Source organism: Odocoileus virginianus, unplaced genomic scaffold, assembly GCF_023699985.2.
Source record: "Odocoileus virginianus isolate 20LAN1187 ecotype Illinois unplaced genomic scaffold, Ovbor_1.2 Unplaced_Contig_2, whole genome shotgun sequence".
In the NCBI taxonomy this organism is placed as follows: Eukaryota; Metazoa; Chordata; class Mammalia; order Artiodactyla; family Cervidae; genus Odocoileus; species Odocoileus virginianus.
In genome coordinates, this window is record NW_027224319.1 from 3316823 (window position 1) to 3342351 (window position 25529).

At 52.1% G+C, this 25529-nt stretch overlaps 1 protein-coding gene across 1 annotated transcript in view; it reads left to right on the forward strand.

The window, feature by feature from the left end:
- The first annotated feature begins 399 nt into the window (after positions 1 to 399).
- Positions 400 to 25529, forward strand: part of LIMD1 (LIM domain containing 1) — a 72663-nt gene continuing 47533 nt past the window's right edge. The window contains exon 1 of the mRNA XM_020915965.2: positions 400 to 2501. Coding sequence (XP_020771624.2) covers positions 1109 to 2501 — 1393 coding nt within the window. The 5' untranslated portion in view covers positions 400 to 1108. The remainder of the gene's footprint in view (positions 2502 to 25529) is intronic.

The window sequence follows — 25529 nt, forward strand, 5'->3', positions numbered from 1 at the left end:
GGGGCCAAGCCGGCACGAGGGGTTGACTTTCCACTCGGGAAACTGAGGCACAGTGGGGCGAGGAGCGCGCGACCTTGGGACTCCCGCAAAGTTAAAGCTGCACGTCTCCGGTCCACGCAAGCCATCCAGGTCGCCTGCCAGCGATCCCCGCGGAGTGGCCTCCGCCCCGCTCTGCCCAAGGACTGGAGCCCGGTCGCACTTCGGGGGCTGTCCGGCGCTCGAGAGCTGGAAGAGGCGCGCCAGACACACCTCCAGGTTCCCCAGCCGCGTCGGGCTCTGGCCTGCCCCTGGGCGCCAGCAGCCGCGCGCGCCGACCCCGCCCCTCTCCCGCGCCCCCGCCCCTCGGCTGCCGCCTCCGCCTCCGCCTCCTCGCAGGCCCGCGACGTGCCCGGCCGGCGACCGAGCGGCGGGGACGGCGTCCGGCGCACTCACTTCCGCGTCCCGCCGCCCTCCAGCTCGCGCGCTCCCAGCCACCGCCGCCATCGGACAATAGACCGCCCGCCCGGCTGCCGTGAACTTCCCGCCGGGGCCCGGCCGGCCCGTGTGCCCCGGATCCCGATCCCCGATCCGTCCCCGCGCCGGCCACGATCGCAGCTCCGCGCCACCAAGGGAAGCCGCGGAGGACCGAGCGCCCGGTACGTGCTCACGCCTCCCGCCGCCGCGCCTTCTCTCCGGCCCGGCCGGTCCGGGGCCCTCTGCGCTCGGCTCTCTGAGCAACTTTCCCTCCTGTCCGGCGGCTGCTGCCTTCTTGTGGGTGTCTTTGAGTTTGGTTGCTTAAGGAGGATGTGATTTTTTTTTTCTTCCGTATTTCTTTTCCGTTTTATGATTTGAAACGGAGAAAAGAACTCACAGCCAGCTCGGACAGCCAAGAGCCGCCAGCCGCCCCCACGCGGACACCTCCGAAGGGAAGGGGAATTGGAAGCAACTTGGGCCCAAGTGACTTTGAGGCCTCAGCATCCTCTGGACTCTAAGGCCCGGGGTCATGACTCTCATGGTGGGCAGGTGGAAGGCTGTACCTGTCCTGGGCTGGACTTGAGTGTCCGCCCTCTGCCAGGAACCCCGCCGCCCCACCTCCACGTACTCAACTAGGCTAGGCCGGGTCAGCAACATGGATAAGTACGACGACCTGGGCCTGGAGGCCAGTAAGTTCATTGAGGACCTGAACATGTACGAGGCCTCCAAAGATGGACTCTTCCGAGTGGACAAGGGTGCAGGCAACAACCCGGAGTTTGAGGAAACCCGCAGGGTGTTTGCTACCAAGATGGCCAAAATCCACCTCCAGCAGCAGCAGCTCCTGCAGGAGGAAACCCTACCCAGGGGGAGCCGGGGTCCCGTTAACGGCGGGGGACGCCTGGGCCCACCCGCCCACCGGGAAGCTGGTGGGGGCAGCAGGCTGGCGGCGGACGGTGCTGCCAAGCCCCCTCTCGCTGCCTCAACCGTGACCCCTGGGACGACCACCACTGTGGTGCCTGGGCAGCCCTCGTACCCACCCCAGGAGCAGAGGGCCAAGCTGTCCGTCCAGGGTTCGAGGCAAGGCAGCCAAGACTGTGGGTCCAAGGAGAGCATGACGAGTTCTGAGATGTCTGCTTTCCATCAGCCGGGCCCCTGTGAGGATCCCTCCTGCCTCACCCACGGAGACTATTATGACAACCTGTCCTTGGCAGGCCCCAGGTGGGCCGACGACCCGGGAGTGTCCCCTGGCATCAGGCTGGGTGTAGGAAGTGGGTGGTCTGGGACCCCAGGGAGTGACCCACTGCTGTCTAAGCCCTCCAGGGAGCCTCACCTGTACCACCAGCAGCTCTCCCCAGGCTCCGGCAGGTCTTTGCAGAGTGGCCAGGACGGTGGGCTTGGAGGAGGCAACAGCGAGAAGCCAGCGGGCGTCTGGACCACCGCCTCCTCCCAGCGAGTGAGCCCTGGCCTCCCTTCCCCGGGCCCAGAGAATGGGGCCCTCCCGAGGTCTGCTCAGCCCAGGACCCCTTCTTTCTCAGCACCCCTGGCCCTGAACCGGCCCAGTCAAGGGTCTCTTCCCAGAACAAACTCGGGGGTAGGGAGTGAGGTTTCAGGCACGATGCCCAAACCCACTGCGGACCCTCAACCCTGGTTCCAAGATGGGCCCAAATCTTACCTTTCTAGCTCTGCCTCTTCATCCTCGCCAGCCAGCATGGACCATATGCAGGCGGGTGCCGTCCCTGGGCTGGGTCCCAAGCCTGGCTGTACAGATTCTGGCATTGGTCCCAAGCTCAGCCCCAACAGCCTTGTCCATCCAGTGATGTCCACCCTGCCTGAGTTATCTTGTAAAGAAGGTGCCTCCGGCTGGGCCTCTGATGGCAGCCTGGGGCCTGTGCTCCCGGAGACGCCGAGTTCTCCCAGAGTGAGGCTACCCTGCCAGACGCTCATCCCGGGCCCTGAGCTTGGACCCACAGCCGCCGAATTAAAGTTAGAAGCCCTCACCCAGCGTCTGGAGCGGGAGATGGATGCCCACCCCAAGGCCGATTACTTTGGTGAGTGTTGAGAGGCTGGCGTGGTGGCCCACAGCGGGTGATGGGGTCCCTGCATTTAGGCATTAGGGGGAAGCGTCCCCCCTCCCCCGTCCCCCACCAGGGATGCTGTCACTCTCCTTGAGTGGGCTGTCTTTTTTTTTTTTTTTTTAAATTTCCTCTTTCAGCTGCTGCTTCTGTAACTTGAAAAGAGACTTGAGATCATCACTAGGCAGAAAGCGGATCTTGCCGCCGGTGGTTACCCATGTGCAAAGGGCGGGATTGCTCGTGACTGCTCCCCCCAGAAAGGGAAATCTGTAACTTTGGATTTCAAGGGCTTCAGGAGTGACTTAGAACCTGTCGCAGTGACTGGCTCAGGCGGGACCCGAATGGGCTTCTTAGAAGGTCCGTGTACCGTTGAGGGCTCGTTCCGTCAGCTGTTGGCTGTGCCAGGGGATCCTGGCTATTGGAGGGCTAGTGGTTGGACCCGGCTCTCTGCGGCTACCTGTGTGCACGTGTGTCTGCCTGCACGTCCTGTGTTCAGCGGAGGGAGGTGAAACTCTGACCTGGAAGGCTTTGTTCTAGAGCAGTTGTTCTCAAAGTGTAGTCTGAACCTGCAGCGTCCTTTTGCTTGGGAACTAGTTAAAAATGCAAATTATTAGGCCCCACCCCAGACCTACTGCATCAGAAACTCTGGCGTGGGGCCCAGCAATTGGCATTTTTCACAAGCCAGCCCCGGACCTGACATTCTAGGAAATTGGAGACCCATGCATTAGGTGCCTTCCAACTCAGCACCCCCACCCTGACTCCTAGCTGGCAGCCAGGTTATACCCACAGTCGTGGCTCCTAAGAGAACAGAAGATGCTCCTTGATGGTTGTACTCCCTCTTGTAGGTTTTGTTTTATTCGCTTTTTAAAGCCACAAACTCTTGGAGATTGCTGGCTTCAGCTTTTTTTATTTTTCCTCCTCGCGGAGTTTGGAGGCAGCAGAAAAGCAGAGATGCCACCCTGTTGTGTAATGATGTAGCCGTCTCACAGAAGCGCTAACTAGAAAGACAGCCTGTTGTTAGAAGAGCCTGAGTTTTATTTATTTTTTTAAATTACTTTTGATTGGAGTATAGGTGCTTTACAGTGTTCTGTTAGTTTCTGCCGTTCAGCAAAGAGAATCAGCTATAAATAAACCTCTTGCTTGGATTGCCTTCCCATTTAGACTGCCACACAGCATGGAGTAGAGTTCTCTGACCTGTACAACAGTTTCTCATTTTATTTGATGCATGGTATCAATATTTTATTTTAGTTTTTCATTTTTGAACTGTGTGTAATTGAGGTCACCTTTTCCCCGTGTGAAGGCTGTTGGTGGGGGACAGGGAAGGCCCCGCATAGGCAGGGTGACTGGCTTGCTGCTATCCACCTACCCCATCCTGCGTGAATGAGTGATTCTGTCCCGAGGTGCTTGGGGGGACGGGTCCGAGGCCGGGCACTGTGTTCTTGCTTCTCATGAGAGCCTCGCAGGAACAGCGCTCACACCACCCTGGGCAGTCAGAGGTCAGGGTGCCTGTTTACTCGATGTTTATGTTTTAGAGCATGTAGCACCGTCTCACTGTGAACACCCTTTCACTGTGAACCATCTCTTCTCCTTTGCAAATCCCTCTCCTTGGGAATAATACTTTTCTCTGGAAATACTGTGGGTTTTGTTTTTTTTTTTTTTTAGTTTAAACTGTTGTATTTTTCTCCCCGTTTTATTGAGATAATTGGCACACGATATTATATAACATGCACAGCATAATAGTTTTTCTAAAAGATGTCTAAGTTTTTGTTTTTTAAAAGGTTTTTAATTTTTAAGCAAATGTATTTATTTATTTTTAGCAGTGCTGGGTCTTCGTTGCTGCTTTTGGGCTTTCTCTCTAGTTGCTGGCGAGCTGGGGTGACTCTTGTTGAGGTGCACAGGCTCTAGAGCGTGGGCTCAGCAGTTGTGATGCACAAGGTCAGTTGTCTTGTGGCACACAGGATCCTCCCAGACCAGGGATCGAACCCTTGTTCCCTGCGTTGGAAGGAGGATTCTTTACCACTGAGTCCCCAGGAGAGCCTCAGCATAATGACTTGATTTATGTAATGATTTGATTTATACGCAGCATAAAGTGATGATGACAATAAAGTTAGTGAACATCCATCATCTCATCTCATTTCAAAAATTTACTTTTTCCTTGCGATGAGAACTCTGGATTTCCTCTGTTAACTTTCATATGCAACATATAGCAATGTTAATTATATTTATCATGTTGTACATTATATCCTTAGGAAGTTTATGCCTTTCACTGCTTTCGTGTCCCATTCCCCCTCTCCCATTCCACCTACCACTGAAGTGAAGTGAAAAGTCGCTCAGTCATGTCTGACTGTCTGCGACCCCATGGACCGTAGCCTGCCAGGGTTCTCTTGTCCATGGAGTCCTCCAGGCCAGAATACTGGAGTGGGTAGCTGTTCCCTCATCCAGGGGATCTTCCCAACCCAGGGATCCAATCCAGGGATCAAACCCAGGTCTTCCGCATTGCAGGTAGATTCATGCATTCATTCATTCATCCACCATCTGAACCCCACCAGGGAAGCCCAAAGAAGCACACACCTTCCCTGATGGTAACCACAAATCTGATCTCTTTTTCTATGAGTTTGTTTTTGAAGTATAATTGACCTACAACACTATGTTAGTTCCTATCATGCAATGTAATGATTCAGTATTTCTGTACATTTCTAACTGTCACAAGTCAGTCTAGTTATAGTATGTCACTAAATGAAGATATTACATTGTTATTGACTATATTCCTCACACTGTACATTTCATATCCATGACTGGTTTATTTTGCCAACTGAAACTTTGTACCTGTTACCCTCCTTCAGCTATTTCTTTTCTCCCCTACCTCCCTTCCCCTCAGGCAACCACCTGTTTGTTCTCTGTATCTATACCTCTGTTTATGTTTTTTGTGTTTGTTTGTGTGTGTTGGGTTTTTTTAGATTTCACATATATGTGAAATACAGTATTTGTTTTGAATTTTTAATTTCAAGCTCATTGAACAACAAACAGCAGTTTTATTTTTGGAGGAAGGCAAATTTACATGCCAGATCATAGCAGAACTATTAGGAACGCTATCCATTCACTCATCCTGTACTTATTGAGCGCCTGCCTTGAGGTACATAATGAACGGGGCAGACAGAAACCCCTACTTCTCCAAAGCAGGTGGTGCAGGAGAGGGAGGCAGGAGATGAACAAAATAAATAAGCAGGTATGAGGGAGAGAAACAGGAAGTGGAGAGGATGGAGCCTCAGGGCAGGGAGTCAAGCCACGGAGGTTTCTGGTTTTCCAGCCGGTGATCAGGGGAAATCCCATCGAGAAGGTGGCTTTGGAGCTAGGCTTGAAGGAGGCAAGGGGGTGACCCTCGAGTCTGCCCTGGGAAAGGGCATGCTCAGCAGGGCAGACAGTAGGAGCAGAGGCCCTCGGGGCCTATTTACTTTATTCATGTGACCTTAGGAAGCCCATTTCACCAGCCTGGAAACTGAGGCTCAGAGAGGCCAGATGACTGATCCCAGCTCTCACAGGGCCTACTGGGTACAGCTGAGGTCTGAGCCCCACCGTTGGGCCTCCCTGCCCATTCCTCTTTATTATTATTATTATTTTTAATATGTGCTATTCTCACATACTTTTAAAAAAAGGAATTTGTTTTCTTTCTTCTTTGAAGTATATTTTACTTATTTATTTGGCTGCATCAGGCCTCAGTTACAGCGTGAGGAATCTCTGTTGCGTCGTGCGGGGTCTTTGGCCATGCGTGGACTCTCTAGTTGTGGCTTGCGGGCCACAGAGTGCACAGGCTTTAGTAGTTGCAGTGCCAGGGCTTAGTTGTTCTGTGGCATGTGGCATCTTAGTTCCCCCACCAGGGATCGAACCCTCGTGCCCTGCGTTGCAAGACAAATTCTTAACCACTGGACCACTAGAGAAGCCCCCCTTCCCACTCTTCTAACCAGCATTGCCCAGCTGCCTCCCAAGCACAGACAGGTGAAAGCCTGCTTTATTTATTTACCATTATTTACTATTATTTACTTTTTTCTTTAATCAAGAAGAACTTCCTATAACATAAAATTGAGCTCTTTAATTAATTTAAAAAGCAGTCAGTGGCATTTAGCACTTTCACCATGTTGCGCAAACACCACCCCTGTCTAGTTCCAAAGCATTTATTCATCACCCGCAGAGGAAACCCACACCCACAGCTCAGTTGCTTCTGAACCCCTCATCTCTTCCAGCTCCTGGCAGTGACCAACCTGTGTTCTATCCCTCTGACCTTACCTATTCTACCTTTATATGAAATATAGAGGGAATCATATCTCATTTATTTCTTCACTAAGCATTACAGTCGCATGTAGAAAACTCCAAAGATGGAAAAACAGATGGAGTGAAACGTCAGTCTGCTTCCCACCCCTGTTTGTAGCCGAGCATCCTGGTGTGTGAGCATGTGCGCGTCTCTGTCTGTGGGTTGCAGCCCGGCCCGCTGCCCACCTGCCCTCTGCCTTTCCCTCCGAATGGTGCGTCTTGGCAGCTGTCCTGCATCAGCACGTGTTGAGTTGACTCAGTGTCAGCCTCTGTGCATGTGCTCTGGTCACGTAAGCAGCCTCATTTGGACTTCAGGCCAACTGCAAGTTGCAAGCCTAGCCTGGGATAAACTCCCAGGGCCGGTGGACTCCATTTGCGCCCTTAAAGTGTCGTCTCGTCGCCCTCTGCTGGGCTCCTGGGGGGACCCCACTGCCCATCGACAGGAGAGCTTCGGTAGCTGAGCTTCAGCTGCTCCAATGGAACCGGCCACGTGGCCGAGGAGGACACGTCTCCTGCCAGCACCTGACCGCCAGGGTGTGGCCCAGCCCTGCTGTGGGACCTTGAGGAGCTTGGCCTGTGGAGGGGCTCACATCAGCAGATGCCTTTCCCTTCTCTGCATCTGGTGTTACCTGAAAGGTTTCTGTCTGTCCAACATACTAAATAATGATGAAATTTTACTTCTAAAAAATGTGAGTTAGAGCAAAGTCTGGGAGATAGTGAAGGACAGGGCATCTGGTGTGCTGCAGTCCGTGGGGTCGTGGGGTCGCCAGGAGGCAGACACAACTTAGCGACTGAACAACGGGAAGATTATCTACTGATGCAGGGCTCTTACCAGAGAGAATCAGGGAAATGCAATGGTCCCCATTAGAGTCAGTGTGATTCTAGCCAGAAGCAAAGCGGGAGCTGATGTTTGGGTTGGTTACCTGGACCCCTTCCTGGGCATGACATTGTGGGAAGACTTGGTGAATCCCCAAGACCACCTTTGGGGACCCTTGGGTCTGAAGACACCTCAGTGTCCAGTTATGGATCAGCTCATCACTGCGGACCCTTCTGGTACTTTCCGTGGCCTGGTCTTGCGGGTCTGGGACACTCTGGTCCCAGGAAGATGCTGCTTCCCCCGGTCCTTCTGCTCTGTACCTCTGTGGCCACTTTGTGTGTTTCTTCCTCGAGGAAAGAGTTGATGCTGCTGAAAGGTCGCCGTCGGGTTCCTCCTCCCGGGCCTCGCGCTCGGAAGGTGCCGCTGTGTGGCCGCTTCACACGCGTGGGTTCACTGCAGGGAACGTGGAGAGGCCCTGGCGGTTTCTGTCTAACCTCGCTCACCTTCTCCTCCCCAGAGGCCATCTGTCGTCCGCACACCGGGTGTCTCCTCCCCTTCTAAGGAAAAAGACACGGATAAACCACCCGTCCCCCGCGGGGTGGCCGGGGAAGCTGACTCCGAGGCAGAGTCTATTGTGCAGGGGGCGGCCTAGGGGACGCTGCTGGGGCAGTGTGTGTGGAGGGCGGGGGGACGCAGGAGTGGGCAAGAGAGACGCCCCGGCTGCCCTGAGGGCCTGACCAGCCTGGGCCGACCCCAGGGGGCTCCGGGGCTGGAAAAGCCCTTCAGAGCTGCCCCGAATTGGGGTGAGATGGCCTGGCCCCCACCTTGGTCCTCTCCAGCTGGGGATCACCAGCAAGGCGCCTCTGTGTAGCTGGGGCCATGCCTGAAGGGGCTGACAGCTGAGGGCCGCCCCCCTGCACCCCCAGCCCCCGGGCCAGGCTCCTTCAGTGAAGGGCGATCTGGGCACCCCACCACACCCCCTGTGCAGGGCAGATAAGACCCCACTCTGGGCGACCTTGGCCGTGATTTTAATCATTGTGATGTCTGTTGAGCGCCTGTATTTAACCTTCACAGCCAGACTCCATTATCCTGTGTTTTCAGTTGAGGAACCCAGGCCGTGGAGTGTTCAGGACCACAGCGCGGTCGGTGGTGGTGCTGCCACACCAGCTGGGGCCCCGACTCCCCGAATGGAGAACTGGGCGGCGTTTCCGGCTGAGGGGGATGTTTCCTGTGGGTTCATCCAGATTCAGTCTCGGCTCAGCTGCTGCGGAGGCATCAGTGGGCTCCCCGCCCTTTCCAGGCTCAGGACTCTGGACCTGCAGCGCCCCCTGGGGTCTCCCCCGCCCCCTGCTGTGGGGGACCGGGGACTGCTGGGGCCACCCATGAGAGCCACACTCTGTTAGGAGCCAGTGAGTGGGGCGGTGGGGCAAGAGGAAGCTGGTTCCAGGGTCTCTGTCACCCAGCAGGCGGGCGGATGGACACTTGCCCACCTGCACGCCTGGCTGCGTCTTCAGTTTTGCTGACTTGGGTGGACATTCCTGCAGCAGTATGCGAGCTCGGAAAACTGTTACCAGCAGACCCGCCTTAGCCTGGGAGCCCGAGGAGAGGTGTGACTCCTCCGGGGATGGCCCAGCCCTGCCACGGGCCAGGGAGCCTGTCACACCTGATTTTGTTTTACTAGCAGCACAGGAGGTGAAGCAAGCAGTCCAGACAAGGAACCCATGCATGTCCTCTCTGCTCCCTCCCGTCTGACTGTCTCTTCAACATTGAGCTGCAAGTGGTCTTAGTGACCCTTTAAGTCTCATCTGACTTCCAGGCTTCCCTGGTAGAGAACCTGCCTGCCAATGCAGGAGACGTGGGTTCTCTCTCTGGATTGGGAAGATCCCCTGGAGAAGGAAACGGCAACCCACTCTAGTATTCTTGCCTGGAGAATTCCATAGACAGGAGCCTGGTGGGCTACAGTCCATGGGGTCGAAAAGAGTCGGACATGACTTGAGCTTATTCATCTGACTTTATTAGCAACTGATGCTTGAAATAAGGAGTTTGAGTCCAGCCTTGAATGAACAGTTGAGAGTGATTTTTCAGAGCTTTTGTCATATAAAAGAAAACAACATGGGCCAATCCTATAGAAGGGGGGCCCCTCCAGGTTTCAGGACAGTGGCCTGTGTGCACCCCAGAGGCCCCACTCACCCCCTCAGACGTCAGGCATTGCAGTAAACCCAAACCAAACGCTGAAGTAGCAGAAGGGGGCAGAAGATCATTAAACATCTGGGCCTGTCTGAGTAGCTGGCGTGACCAAGTGTGGAAACTTCTGCCCACATTCCTTTAGGAAATATGGTATGGTAATTTGGACCTACCGGATCCAGGCTTCCGTAGCCATGGAAGTAAATTTCTGATCCTTGGGTAACTTTTGTAAATGACACTCAAGAGTCTAATTCTGCCTGTCGAGCCCAGCAGGTGCACACCTTAAGACGTGAGGACTCCTAGCCATTTAAAAATTGCATAGCTTACATGGATTTTGGTTTTTTTGTAGGCCAGGTAATCTTCCCCTCAAAACCAGGAATGTATATATTTTACACTTAAAAAAAAAATTGATGTATAGTATACACATATTGGCTTCCCAGGTGGCTCAGTGGTAAAGAATTCGCCTGCCAATGCAGGAGATGCAGGAGATGTGGGTTCAGTCCCTGGGTCAGAAAGAGTCCCTGGAGGAGGGCGTGGTAACCCACTCCAGTATTCTTACCTGAGTAACCCCATGGACAGAGGAGCCTGGCAGACTACAATCCATGGGGTTGCAAAGAGTCAGACACGACTAAGCAACTCAACAACAGCAGCAACAAGAATAGAACACACATATTACATATGCTCACTGGGTGAACACGCCTAGAACTCAGATCAAAGCACAAAACAGGACCAGGACCCAAGAAGCCCCCTGCCATGTGCCCCCCTCAGTGGTCACCACTCTCCAAGCATAATTGTGGCTTCTGACTGCAAATACGAGGTTCTGAGCAATCGTGTGGTTTAAAGCAACTTCTAAAACCTGTGCATGCGTGCTAAGTCGCTTCAGTCATGTCCAACTCTTTGCAACCCTATGGACTGTAGCCCACCAGGCTCCTCTGTCCATGAGATTCTCCAGGCAAGAATACTGGAGTGGGTTGCCATGTCCTCCTCCAGGGGATCTTCCCAACCCAGGGATCGAACCTGTGTCTCTTACATCTCCTGCATTGGCAGGCGGGTTCTTTACCACTAGTGCCACCTAGGAAACTCCCTACAACCTTGAGATGATTTAAAAAACCTATCACGGCAGGTTTTGGATGGAAGGAGAGCTCAGGGCTGATCAGGGTGCAGCCTAGGCTCAGACAGCAAGGAATGAGTGCCGTCAGCAGGACTGTCCAGCTCGCTCTGTAACAGCGGCAGCTCCCTTGTGGTCAGCGGTCAGGGCTCCGATACTGTTTGGGTCCTCTGTGTTGCGCTCCAGACGGGTAGACGGTTCATCATATGCTTTAGCCCCGTTCCTACCCCTGCCTCTCTCTGTAGGATTTCTCTTCTGAGGTTTTGGGGTGGAGGGATTCTGAACAACCCCCAGAGTTCATGCAGAGTGAGTCATCTGTTCACTGGGTTCACTTCTCAGCAAGGTATACATGTCCGATCCCTGCTGTGCTCTTAGCACTGGGCTTGGAAGGACGCTGGAGGGTCAGACTCAAGTCCTCGCACTTGGAGTGACAGCCACTGTCCTGTCACCCCAGCCTCAGGTCCAAACTCGGGGTGTCCCCCGCAGCCGCACCATGATGACCAGCTCCTGTCACACCGACTTCATGGCTGGTCCTGAACTTACAGCGTTCCTTCTCACCCAGGACTTCTGCTCTTGCTCTTGCCCAGCCCACGTCCCCCGGCCAGCCTGGCGCTGCCCCCAGCGATCCCCCTCGGGGACGCGGCGGGGAGCGGGTCTCCAGCTGCAGCCCTGGTGGGTCCTGACAGCGGTTTCCCACAGCAGCTGCCTCTTCCCATCAGTCTGTCTTTCTGAGGTCCTCCCCCACTCTGTGAAACGTTTCTGCTCTGTTCCTTTGTGACCAGGAATGCATGCCTTGTTTTTTCCATCTTATTCTCCTGCTCTTTTGATTCATAACCCAGAACATCGAATTGACCCGATGTGGCTATTCCTGCCAGAGGTTTTTTAATGTTCCTTTACATCTCTTGATTTATGGCTCCCACTGGGGAGGAGGAACTGTGGAAGAAAGGCATGCATCTGGGAGTGAGGCAGCCAGGTGTTCTGGGTCCCAGGCTCCCAGCAGCCCCAGGTGTGACGTGGGGCCGCCTGCTCTCCTCATGCTGAGCCCCAGGGTCCCTCTGAGGGCCCTTCCTGACCCAAAGTCCTGTAGCTGTGGGCCCAGCTAGACGCCTGGATCTTAGCTGGTCAAGTAGCAAGGGCCTGGGCCTCAGCATTATCCACAGTGGCAAGAGCCTGGGAAGGCAGAGGGCTGACCCGCCAAGCCTCTCATCCCCCTCTCAGGCCTCTACAGAATTAAAATACAACTTGTTTTGTTTAGTTATAGTTGCATTTTCAGTTCTAAGTAGTAATCATTTTTTACTTCAGGCATGCCAGAAAATACATTCAACTAAAACAAGAACCACAGATCACTGACTTGCCTTCTGTCCTTAGAATAACCAGTGTTCAGATTTTCTGCAGAAAGTTTCTCATCCCCAGTAGTGGCCAGAGCTCATGGGATGCAGGATGGAGCATGGGTCTTGGCCCTTTGACCAGATGTGGAAGCCTTTACTGAGCTAGAAGCCAGTTTGCTCCGCAGGGTGTGTCCGATGAAAGAGAGTTTAGGAAGGACTTGAAGATGTCCTTTAGGACACAGCCACACATGGGGAGACAGTGGTATTACAGGGGTCACCCACCCCAGAAGCTTTTTGAGGCTCTCAATCTAATTCTAATTTTATTTATTTTTGGCTGTGCTGGGTCTTCATTGCTGCGTGGGCTTTTCTCTAGTTGCAGCCAGCGGGGGCCACTCTCTAGTTTCGGAGCATGGCCTCCTCATCACGCTGGCTTCTCCTCTCGCGGAGCATGAGCTGTGGGGCGCACGGTCTTTAGTTGTTGCAGCGAGTGGGTTCGATAGTTGAGGCTCCCGGGCTCTGGAGCAGAGGCTCAGAAGTTGGGGTGCACGGGCTTGTGGGATCTTCCTGGATCAGGGATTGAACCCATGTCTCCTGCATTGGCAGGCGGATTCTTTACCTCTGAGCCACCAGGGAAGCCCTCTCATTCTAATTAAACTTGGGGTCCCTAGTGTGGGGGACAGCAGGGGGACTAGCCATGGGGCTCACTGAACTTGCTTTTGCTGGCACATCCCAGGACGCCTCCAAGGGCTCTTGTTTCCAGGTCTCAGGCTTAGCACGGGACAGGGGATAGTGGCTCGGGGCCTGGCCCTTCAGGGCCCTTCAGACCCCTCGTCGGGGCTGGGGGGATGTCTGTTGAAGGAACGGAAGGGCTTCACTTAAAGTGTGGAGGGGAAAGAAGAAAGGATGTTCACCTGGTTTATGGCTCTGAGGTAGTTTTGCTAAAATTTATTGAGCAAGTTGCTCTGTGTCAGGCACTTGACGAATCATCTCGCACGCATTAAGGTGTTTAATCCTCCCAACAACCCTATCTTATGATCCCCGTTTTATGGACGGGGAGGCTGAGGTACTCAGAAGTGAATTAATCTGCCTGAGGTATTTATTAAGGCGCTTTGCTGAGCTGGGGTCCTGACCTGCATGCTGCACTGGCCCTCGGCTCCTGGGAGCACAGTGGCTTCCTGACAAAGGGACCCCAGGGAGCATCGTGGCCACGAGGAGTCAGGCCTGAGGTCTCCCCCGTTTCAGGTGGAGTGATGAGGAAGGCAGGCCATGGCGGGGGGATGCCTGAGGTGGCTCGAGGGGCGTATCCCCCTCTTGCAGCCAGGTGTGGTTCGCCTTCAGGCCAGGGGCCGGGGCTCACACCAGCCCCTCCCTGCCGGGTGGTGATGGAACCATGGAGGCTCGGGGTGTTAATACACACGTGGGCTGCTCAGGAGTCTTGACCGCCCACAGCCCGTCAGGCCCTGGACTTCTCCTGTTCCCCTGGAGGGTGTGGGTTAGGGCGAGTGGGCCATGCCATGGGTAGTGCCCTGTGACACCCCAAGTGTTGGGCGCAAGGACGGGGGGGTGCCAGCCCACAGTTTCCTTGGGAGCAGCCAGAGTGTCTTGGTCTCAAGGTCAGTATCAACCCCAGGCCATGTGTCTAGATGTTCAAACTCAAATGTCGGACAAAGCTACGCTCAGTCCATCTGGCAAACCGAACAGAAACCTTACCCTAAATCAAAACAGGCCTCCAAAATTTCCAAGGCGTGTCAACTGCAGGGTTGTACTTGCCAGCAAATATTTATATCTGTGTCAGGTTTTGTTTTTCATCTGTCCCCTCCCAGGGAAACCAGCTGGGCGCAGAACCTCAGGGTCGTGTTGGAAGGCTGGAGACTCTCTGCCTGAGTGTTTCTGAGGGAATACTTTAGGGCCAGGTTATTTTTACATTTTGAGAGCCACGAGTTTAGACTTGGCCAAGCTCTCCCCTCATCTGTTGTGTTCTGTGATTCGTCTCCACGTGTCCTGGGGGAGCGCGATCTGGTTACTCCCGGTCACTGGAAGTTAGTCAGGAGTCCTTCTACCCACACATGTCTTTGTAACATATAGAAGGTTCTGGAAGCCTTCCGTGATGCTGTCATCCAAGAGGAGGGGACTTGAGTTCTATAGTCGGTCCTGGGAGGTCTAGTGACTCAGGTCTTTCAGGGCCTTGTAAACAGGGTCCCCATCTTATAATGCAGCCCTGAGTCAGGGGCACCCATCATGGCAGCCCTGGGCCTGACGGCATGTAACAGTCACCTCCGCTTCAAAGAGAGTAGCAGATTGGCCTTTTGCTGCCTGGGAGCCTGACAACAGCTTCCCTGTTCGGCCGAACCTTCCCATGAGCCAAGTTTATGGTTTCCTTTCAGCAGAGTGGAGCCAAGTCGTGGCCGTGTTTGCTCACAGGACGGGCAGGGCTGGCTCCGGGGAGGAGGTCAGGTTTCCCATCTGCCGAAGCATCTCCTGTTCTGTCACCCTCTCCCCCTCCTTGATTCGCGTTGCATCCTGCTGGTGCAGTCAGGTAGTGAATTTAGAGAGGCGGATTTCAGGGCTGGGCCCCAGCACATTTGCTGACAGCTATGGTCACGTGGAACATGCTGGCAGCGAGATGCGGGCCTTCCTAGCGGTGCTGGAGGGCTGTGCCAGCCCGGACACCCTACTCCACTTCGCTGCCCTGGTTTCCTCACCTGACGGGTACTGGAGGGCCTGGGCTCCTTATAATTCTGACTCCTCTCCTGTGCCCCAAGCCTCCAGAGCTGGTTTTTGGTTCGGGGCTGTTGGCTGGGAGGAAACGCCTGGCTCTAGGGGTGACGGTGTTTTGGAGGCAGGACCCAGACACTGGATGTGGGGGCGTATGGGCATCAGTTGGATGGAAGCGGGTCCCTCGCTGGCCTGCAGAGAGCCCAGCCACAGAGCACAGAAGCTGGAGTGAGGAGGGTGTGATAAACAACAGACGCGCCCCAGGCAGCAGGCCAGTGGGTGGTGATGACAGGCACTTCTCCTGGTTGACCCGCCACGTCCCTCCATGAGATCACGTCCCAGCAGAGGTGACGGCGAAATGCCCTTGTCCCACTAACAGTGCTTGGTCATCATCAGCCTTGCTCATGAACTCAGAAGTGCTTTCTTTTGGGAAACAAAATTGAAGTTCTACGATAAACCAGCTCTTAAGAAATAAGGAAAAGACTTCCCAGGTGGTCCAGTGGTTAAGAGTCCATCTCCCCTGGTCTGGAAGCTGAGATCCTACATGCCTCGAGGCAACAGAGCCCTCATTCCATAAGGAAAGATGTGAAGTGCTGCAACTAAGACTCAAGGCAGCCAAATTAATAAATATATAATTTTAGAAAAGAAATAAGGACAGTGAGGAAGTCAAACATCAATTTAGTGACAAGATTCAGAATACAAAATCCTGGGCCTGGTCTGTAGAAGTTACTCATAAAGTGTTTATTGAATGAATGAATCATGGCATGTATTTATCATGTTATGCAATCAGATTAAAAAATGGAAATGTTTTGGTTACGATGCCAGCAGGCTGACACGCAGCGGATGCTGCAGACAGAGTTTCTCTGTCACTTGTGCCCGATGGTAACTGTGACGCCCCGTGCTGATGTCTGTCAGACCCTGACCACCCATCTGGGCAGAAGGATGAGCTTATTGAGCAAGGACTTGGGTGACGTGGCCGGTGCGGGTGGGCTAGTCTGTAAGCCTGGAGAGGTCCTGTTCCCCAGGGCAAACCTGAGACGTGACCACATCTTGCTGAGAAGGGAGCTTCAGTGTGGCGGCATGGAACTTGCGTGCGTCTCTTGATGGTTTTCTGTCTTGCTTGGCCAGGGCTCCAGAGCTTGGGTAGAGCTCTGGAGTCCTGAAACAGAGTAGTGGGTATGAACCCCAAATAGAACACTGACTCTCCTGTGCCCAGAGGCTCACAGGAACCTAACCTTGTGTTTCCTCTGAGAGCAGTGACCTGCTGTTCACAATATCAGCTTCTCTGGTGGCTCAGTGGCTCAAAGAATCTACCTGCCAATGCAGGTGACGTGAGTTCAGTCCCTGGCTCGGGAAGATCTCCTGGAGAAGGACATGGCAACCCCAAAAAAAGAATACCCAAGTATTCTTGCCTGGGAAATCCCATGGACAGGGAAGCCTGGTGGGCTATAGTCCGTGGGGTCGCAAAGAGTCAGACACAACTTAGCAACTGCACAGCAACAGGACAGTTTGGTGCTTGTGGTGACTGTATGGAGCATCACTGCCTCGAATCATGAGAATCTACTGTAGTATTCTTTCGTCTGCCTTACTTCACCTAGACAGTGTCTGAAATGAATTCCTGTGGTTGCCTGTATCAGTGGTTGGTCCTCTGATTCTGCCTAGTAATACCCCGTGGTATGAATACGCGTTTTTGTATCTCCCTTGGAAGGAACTGTGGGTTCTCCCGGTGTAGGGCCATGGTGAATGTCTGCTGTAATCAGTGTTGTGGACATACGTGCTCATTTCCTTGGGGTGCGTATCTAGGAATGGAAATGCTGGATCATATGGTAGGAGTATGTTTAACTTTTCTAGCAACTGCCAGAAAGCTTCCCAGCGTGGCTCTGCACTGTAACACTCCTACCAGCCGTGTGAGAGCCCTCCTGTGGGGTGTGTGCGTATGTATGCAAATATCTTTAATTGAAGTATAGTCGATTTACAAGATTATATTGGTTTTAGGAATACAACATAATGATTCAATTTTTGCAGATTATACTCTGTTATAAATTATTACCAGGTGATGGCTATAGTTCCCTCTTTTCTGCAATACACCCTCGTGGCTTATCTGGGTTTTTTTTGCGTAGTGGTTGATATCTGTTAATCCCACACCCCTTATCTGTCCCTCTTCCTTCCCCTCTTCCCTTTGATAACCATACGTTTGTTTTCTCTATCTGTGAGACTGTTTCTGTTTTGCATATGCATTCATTTGTATTGTACTATCGTATAAATGATATCACACAATATTTGTCTTTCTCTGTTGACTTATTTCACTAAGCATAATATTCTCTAGGTCCATCCATGTTGCTGCAAATGGCAGAATTTCATTCTTTTTTATGGCTGAGTATATTCCATTGTGTGTGTGTGTGGGGGGGTACATCTTCTTAAAATCCATTCATCTGTTGATGGATGCTTAATTTGCTTAATTTGTTGTAAACAGTGCTGCTGTGAGAACTGGGATGTGCGTATCTTATTAAATTGTCTGTCGTTCAGTCGCTTAGTCGTGTCCGACTCTTTGTGACCCCATGGACTGCAGCATGCCAGGTTTCCCTGTCCTTCACTGTCTCCCAGAGTTTGCTCAAATTCAGTGTCCGTTGAGTCCATGACACCACCCAGCCATCTCTGTTGCCCCCTTCTCCTCCTGCCCTCTGTCTTTCCCAGCATCAGGGTCTTTTCCAGTGAGTCAGTTCTTCACATCGGGTGGCCAAAGTGCTGGAGCAATATTCAGGGCCTATTTCCTTTAGGATTGACTGGTTTGATCTCCTTGCAATCCAAGGGACTCCCAAGAGTCTTCTTGAACTAGTGTTTTCATTTTCTTCAGATATATACCCAAAATTGGAATTGTTATTGGATGGTATGGTAGTTCCGGTTTTAGTTTTTGGTGGAACCTCTATGCTGTTTTCCAAAGTGGCTGCACCAGTTCTATGGTCGTCGACTTGACCTGTCTCTGGAATTTCTTTGGGCTCTGTTCTGCTTGTCGCTTTCTAAACCACCTGCTCTGCAAGCTGGTGTCACTTGGCTGATACCCTTCCAATTTCTTCTGTTGCAATATCTTTGCAAGAGATTTCCATCCCTTTTTTGGTAGTTACTATGCTGTCTTAAGGGTTTGATTTTTTTTTTTTCCAGCAGCTTTCCTCTGGTTTTTGCCATTTTAAAACTATTTAAACAAACACAACTAACTATAGAAAAGTCAGAACATAATAGACAAAAATAATAATATTGGAGTTGACCAAAAAGTTTGTTTGGGTTTTTCTGTAACATCTTATGGAAAAACCCAAATGAACTTTTTGGTCAAGCCAATTAAAGGCATCCATCATTCTACATAGGGATAATCATGCTTAAAACAGACTATTTTATTTTTATTATTATTATTTTAAACCTGTTATTATTTTTTAGGTATTTATTTATTCGTTTAGCTGTACTGGGATCTTCGTTACCACGTGCAGGATCTTTAGTTGGGGCACGTGGGGTCCAGTTTCCTGACCAGGGATTGAACCTGGGTCCCCTGCATTTGAAGCAAAGAGTCTTAACCACTGGGTCATCCAGAGAAGTCCCAAGACAGACAGTTTTTTTTTTTTTTCCAAGACAGACTGTTTTAAACATAAAGATATTTATATTTTGGCTAGAATCATAGTGGTTGGGGGCCTCTCAGGATATCACAAAGCCAAAGTTCAGAGGCACTTTCTAGTTCTGTTGCTTGTTGAAAGTGGTACTTCTGTTTGGTTTCTGGAACTTCTGAGGGACTCTGTGTCATTGCAGCTTCTGGCTTGATTTTTCTGCAGGGTGAGCAGCCAGTCTAATTTCATGCAAGTTATTAAAGAATCAGAATTGAGAGCCTGGAGCCTCTCCCCCCGTGCCACCCCTCCACCCCCCCCCGGCTCCATGCAGCAGAAAACCCCTCTTCTCTCCTGTGTCACCGACAGTCCAGGGAGCTCAGCCGGAGTCGGCCAGTTCTGATCGTTAGGAAGTCTTCTGTTTGGGTTCCTGTCTTCCTAGATCTGACCCAACTGGCCTGTTAAAACGACCTGGTCCTGTCACTGCTGGGCTCAGAAAAAACTACCCCTTCCCCTCTTCCCCATTGCTCACTCTCAGAATTGGAGCCAACAACCTTCTGTCCTCCACTTCCTCCCCTCTCCCGGCCCATGCATGCTGGACATCACCATTCCAGGCTCCTCTCTCGGACTGGCTGAGTTGTTCAGGCCCCTCCCTGAAAGATGTCTTGGTTCTCGGTTGCCCAGGAAATTCATGTCTGTTGCGTGCCTCATAGGTAGCTCATCCATTCTGCAGATTCTAAATGGGATAGTCTTTAAAAGCATTTATTTTGTCTTTTCTCAAAAAGGGAAATGTGTTACACGCTCAGTCAAGCCCAGAAGTGACGTTAAAACCTCCGTTTTGAAACCACAGTTCCCACGCATGGTTCAGGACTGTTTAGGAAGGAGTGACGTGTGGGGGTTTCAGCTGTGCTGCCTCTAAGGCTCCCCGCAGCCCTGCAGCGCGCCCAGGACTACTTCCCCGTTTTGAAGATGGGAAAACTGAGCCATGAAGTAACTGGTCCAAGATGGCTCGTTGGCTCAGCCACAGAACCATCAAAGCCTGCTTCCAGACTTCCTCTTTGTTCCAAGGGAAATCTTTTGCTGGTGTTTCTCTCCCACCAGCCCTGAAGCTGGAGACTCAATCCAGCCCAGCTCTCTGCTCCTGACTCCCCAGGGGAGGGAGAGGGAGGATGGGGTGGGGAGGACTCTGGGAACTGCAGAGACAGACGTGTCCCCTCAGCATCACAGTTCCACTGGCATCTTTCACTTGGTCTTGTTGTTCTTCTCCATCACACCCTTTTCTCATCTTGGGTGAATGTGGATTTTTACCGTCTCTAAAATCAGCTTTGTTATTTCTAAGGAAAGTTCAAGACTTGATTTCTTCCTTGGAAAAAAGGATTTTTATTCGTGTTCCTTTCTGGTTGCACATGGTTAGCTTGCCTCTGGCATCAGACCTTCGTATGAGGCTTCTCATGGCTGTGTGTGTGTGTGTGTTGGTCATTCAGTCGTGTCTGACTCTTTGCGACCCCGTGGACTGTAGCCCGCCAGGCTCCTCTGTCCATGGGACTGGAGTGGGTAGCCATTCCCTTCCCCAGGGGATCTTCCCAACCCAGGGATCGAACCCAGGTCTCCCTCATTGCTGGCAGATTCTTTCCTGTCTAAGCCTACCTGGGGTCACTCATCTCAGAGCCTCTCTGTGTCATGGTGGTCCCCTCAAATGCATGGAGCCCTGTGGGCAGGAGAGGAGCCAGGGGCAGGGAGTGTGGCTTTGTCCGTTCATTCATTCATTTATTCATGCAACCAGCAAATGTCCATTGAGCATGTCCGGGGCAGAAGCAGTTGCTCCCCCAGTGTGGTTAGAACACAGTGGGGAAATGGAGGGAGCTCAGATCTGCCCCTCCTCCCCAGAAGGACTCAGGAGTTCTGTGAGGAGTTTGGAGTGTGGGTGACTGTCAGGAGAGTGGTTGATATGTTTTCATTCTCAGTTTCAGGCCTGATAGGAAACTAGGAAGGAAAAACAACTTTCCTGGAAAGGTAGGGAAGAAAATGAACTATTCCTGGGCACCTTCCATGTGCCGGGAGCAATTTCAGGCTCTTACGTGATCTCAGGTGATCCTCAGAGTTACCCCATGAAATGTGTATGCTATTAAAATTCATTTGGCACGTGAGGAAATCACGTCTGTGCCCAAGGTGAGATATGAACCCAAGGTTTATTCCTGAACTCCTACTTTCCAGATCCACCACGGGGCAGGGGGTGGGGAGGGGTGCCGGGCCATCCTCAGGCTCAGCAGCAGCAGATCCTGATTCTGAAGCTCTTCACTTCCTGATCTGAATGGTGTTTACACAGGAGTTCTTATTTTGTGAAAAATCAAGCTGTAAACTTAACGTTCTATGGGGTTTTCTTCATGCATGTTATACTTACGTGCGTGCGTGCTAAGTCACTTCAGTCGTGTCCGACTCTGCGACCCCATGGACTGTAGCCCACCAGGCTTCTCTCTCTGTCCATGGGATTCTCCAGGCAAGAATCCTGAAATGGGTTACCATGCCCTCTTGCAGGGGATCTTCCCGACCCAGGGATCAAGCCCCCATCTCTTCTCCTGCGTTGGCAGGCAGGTTCTTCACCACTAGCGCCACTTGAGAAGCCCGGCCTACTTATACTACACAGTTATTCACTTACCTAAAAATCCAATTGCATGTGATACGCTTACACTAACAAATTACTCACTGTTTATTTAAAATTCACAGTTAACTGGCCAACCAGTAGTTTATCTGATAAGCCTCGTTTGAGCTGAGACATGAAGGAGGTGAAAGCACAACTGAGCCTCATGTGAGAAATCAAAGGATTCTGAGGCCAAAGGCAAGAAAATGATCCAGGGGGCAGGATGGGGGTTCTGAGATGCTGGTGGGAAATTGAACCATGTCAGGAGAGCGTTGTGTGGAATAATCAGACAGGGAAGGGGGCAGTGAAATAAATGCTGTACCACTCGGCCTTCGAAATGGGTTCTGCTGGAGGCTGAGATTTACGTTTGTGCAAAGAACCTGGGAAACAGGCACAATTTTGAGCCTTCTCACAAAGAGGAATGACATTAAAAGTGAGCTACCTTGAGGATCTGTCTTCAAAACAAATAATAGAAATGGATTATCACCCAGTTGTTGCTGTTGTTTCGTCGCTAAGTGGTATCCGACTCTTTTGCAACCCCACAGACAGTAGCCCACCAGGCTCCTCTGTCCATGGGATTTCCCAGGCAAGGATACTGGAATAGGGTGCAGTTTCCTACTCAAGGGGATCTTCCCGACCCAGGGACCAAACCCATGTCTCTTGCATCTCCTGCAGTGACAGGCGGATTCTTTACTTACTAGCGCCACCTGGGAAGCCCATACTTAAGTGTACTGGCTGCATTTCAAGGGCTCAACAATCACGTGTGCTTTCATCATAGACAATGTAGACTAGAACATTTTCTTATCACAGGAAAAGCTCTATTGGACGGCATTGCTGTAGAATATAATTTTTTTTAGGTTGTGTAGTATTTATTTAACTTTTCCCTTTTCATTTGGATACTTAAATTGTTTTCATTTATCCATACTGAAGTGTTTTAATAATAGTTTTGATGACTGTTTTTGTTTTTTTATGACAGCTTTACTGAGATATAGTCCACATGCCATAAATCTGATCCTTTGGTTGTGTACAGTTCAGCAGCCTTTAGTATATTCACCAAGTTGTACAGTCATCACCATATCTAATTTAGAACACCTTCTTCCCTCCCCAAAAGAAAGCCCGCTCCTTAGCAGATTCTCCCTGACCCCCTGTCCCCAGGTCATCTACTTACTGTCTCTGCATATCCATTTTGGGCAGCATCTTTTTTTCTTTTTTTAACCTTGTTAAATTCTTGGTCCAGTGGCATGAGGTTATTCAGGCTTTTATTTAATACACGGTGCCCCAAGGCTCTCCAGAAAGGCCATCCACATTTATGCTTCCACTAATGGTGAATGAGGACGCCCTTTTCTCTGCACCCTCCGTGACACTCTTATTATTGTTTTTCCCATTGTTTTTCATCTCTGCCCCTGAGGCAGTGAGGAGTGGCATCCACCTTTGCATTTGGCTCCTGACAAGGTGGATGGCATCACCAACTCAATGAACACGAACTTGGCAAACTCTGAGAGACACTGAAGGACAGGGAGGCTTGGTATGCTGCAGGCCATGGGGTCACAGAGTCGGACACGACTTAGCGACTGAGCAGCAATAACAGCAAGGTGGAACACCTTTTCCTACGCTGACTGGCTGTTTCTGTTTCCGATTAGAGTTGAGAAAGATACCCGGGCTCTGGAACGGGGAGGATGTTGGTGGGCAAGCCCAGAAGCCAGGGCTCAGGGTGCCCTGGGGGCTCTGGGGGAGTCGGGTGCAGGGTTTGCTTGGGAATACCCTGAACTTTTTTTCCTCCAGAGAGTGAAGGGCAGGGAACGATTCAGGCCAGGGGATGGGCGTGCCCCGGGACAGAAGCACGCCTGCTGTTACTCTGGCCAAGCGAGCTCGAGCTTAGGGTGCTGGTTGGGAAACTGCGAGACACTCCCTTTCCCACTGCAGTGAGGTGAAGCCATCGTTGGTTCTGAGTCGCTTCGAGAGTGAAGAAAGTAGCTGGCGCAATGACCCCATAGCCCCGAATGGCCTTAAATACTTCCTTTGCAGTGTGGTGAGAATCTCGCTCCTTGACCTGGGAACTGCAGGGTGTGTGGGAGAGCGGGCAGGCAGGGGAGGCCCAGGGGCCAGGGAGGGTGGGGTTGGTTGTGTCCTCTGCATCCGGGCTTCTCCGCCTTGGCCACACCTTAGAGTCAGCCGAGGACCTGTGGTCCCGTCCCCAGACTGGAACCTGAGTTTCTGGAGGTGGAGGGGTGGCCATCCACTCTGATACCTGCAGCCAGACTCGAGAAGCGGCTGTCTGCCTGGGAGGCAGGAGCTCGGCTCCCACTGCCTTGGGGGATTTCTCCGTGAGCTTATATGGTGACTGGTAGAAGTCTGTTGCTGGGGCCTTTGGTCTGGTTCTGCCCGAAATGCGTGGCGCCTCTTCCAGAACCTATTGACCTCCAGGTCCATAGGCTGCAACCTTTTGCTGAGAAAAAGCCTTGCTCAACTTGCGTGCAGACTAATTTATTCAGATCTGCTCACCCAACCACCCCTAAGTGGACTGCATACCCTGCGCCTGGCTTTAGCCCCCCTTTAATGCAATGTGTGGTCCTTGGCTGTGTGGTGTCGTGTGATGTCCAGCATCTGGGTGGAGCTAGAAAGGATGCCCCTGCCTCCCGGAGGCCTCCCGTCTTCACTGGGAGAGGAGCGGTCACCTGGACAAGGCCAGGAGTGAGCCGAAGGGAGTGGTTGCCAGGCCAGTCCCATCGGCTGGCCTGACAGCGTCTTTTTATTTCAGACCTCATGCTGACAACAAAAGGTGCTGACAACAAAAGGTGCCGACTCTGTCGTCACCCAGGTTGGCTGTGTGTCAGTTGAAGGATGGCTGCAGGGTCCTCAGCCCAGCTGTCCGGCGGTCTGCAGGAAGGAAGCAGGAATTCTGGTGGAGCCAAAACCTCACACTCAGGCTGCTTTGCCGGCCTCCTGGTTTGTAAATCCTGCCTTTGTAAGCCAGGGGGGAACATGCCATGGCCCTAAACCCAACTTGTTTTTTGGCTTTGGGTGTGCAGGAGATCAATTTAACGTCAATTCAAGATCACTTACTTCACGTGGAACGCTGCCCAGGCTAGGCTGGCTGGTGTCTGCATTCGATCAGTTATGCTGTGTGACTGCTTCTCAAATAATCTTCCTGGAACTGTCTCAGGGGCCCGAGATGTTCCAGGAGGCTCTGTCCCACCTCAGCCATCATGGTTTCCCTTTTGTCTGTTATATATACTTGCGGTTCCACTGATACTTTTTTTGGGAAAAGTTTCTCCGCCTCTAAGCTGTTGGAAAGCTGCTATTGTATACCACGAGAGTCAGACCAGCTTGAATTAGTATGTAAACCAACGATTTTCAAGATACTGGATATCAGGCAAGGATGGACAACAATCCTTGAGGGACGGAAAGAAAATGGGGCAAGCCTGGAAGGCTCCTTGAGTTAAAATACAGCTGCGAGTATTTCCCTGGGGGAACCGCAGATGAGGGTCCTGGCAGTGCAGGGGCATGGGTTCAACCCCTGGTCTGGGAAGATCCCCTGTGCCATAGGGCAGCTAAGCCTGTGCACCATGCCTACTGAGACTTCCTGGGGCAACTAGTGAAGCCCCTGTGCCTCGAGCCTGGGCTCTGCAACGAGAGGAGCCACCGCCAAGAGAAGTCTTCATCGCTGGGCGGCCTTCTCTCCAGTTCTAGGGAGCGGGGACTGCTCTCCAGTTGCGGTGCTCCGGCCTCTCACTGCGATGTCTTGCCTTGTTGAGGAGCACGGGCTCTCTCTAAGACACAGGCTCAATAGTTGTTGTATGGGCTTAGTTGCTCCATAGCCATGGGATCTTCCCGGATCAGGGATTGAACCCATGTCTCCTGCATTGCCGGGAGGATTCTTGACCACTGCGCCATCAGTGGCTCGGTGATTCAACCCATCATTGAGTCTTGTTTCGGAAAAAAAAAAACCTCACTTCTGTTTCCGCTCTATACTACTAGCGCTCACGCTTCTGACACCAGATATATGGTTTTTCTCACACAGTTCAGTTCCCTACAGTCAGTTCAGTCAGATGCCAGGCGGGGTTAGCACAGCCCCCACTGGGTAAGACTCAGCCCCAGCAAGACGGCCCCCTCCCACTTTGTCATCTGTGCTTCTGGCTGGCCGGCTATAAATCAGAGTCCCACCACCCCCTCCTTGGCTTTGATAATTTGCTCTAATGGCTCTCAGAACTCAGGGAAACACATTTGCCGGTTTATTTTAAGGGTTTGATAAGAGATACAGTCGAACAGTTGGATGAAGAGATACACAGGGAAAGGGTCTGAGTACAGGAGCTTCTGCCCTG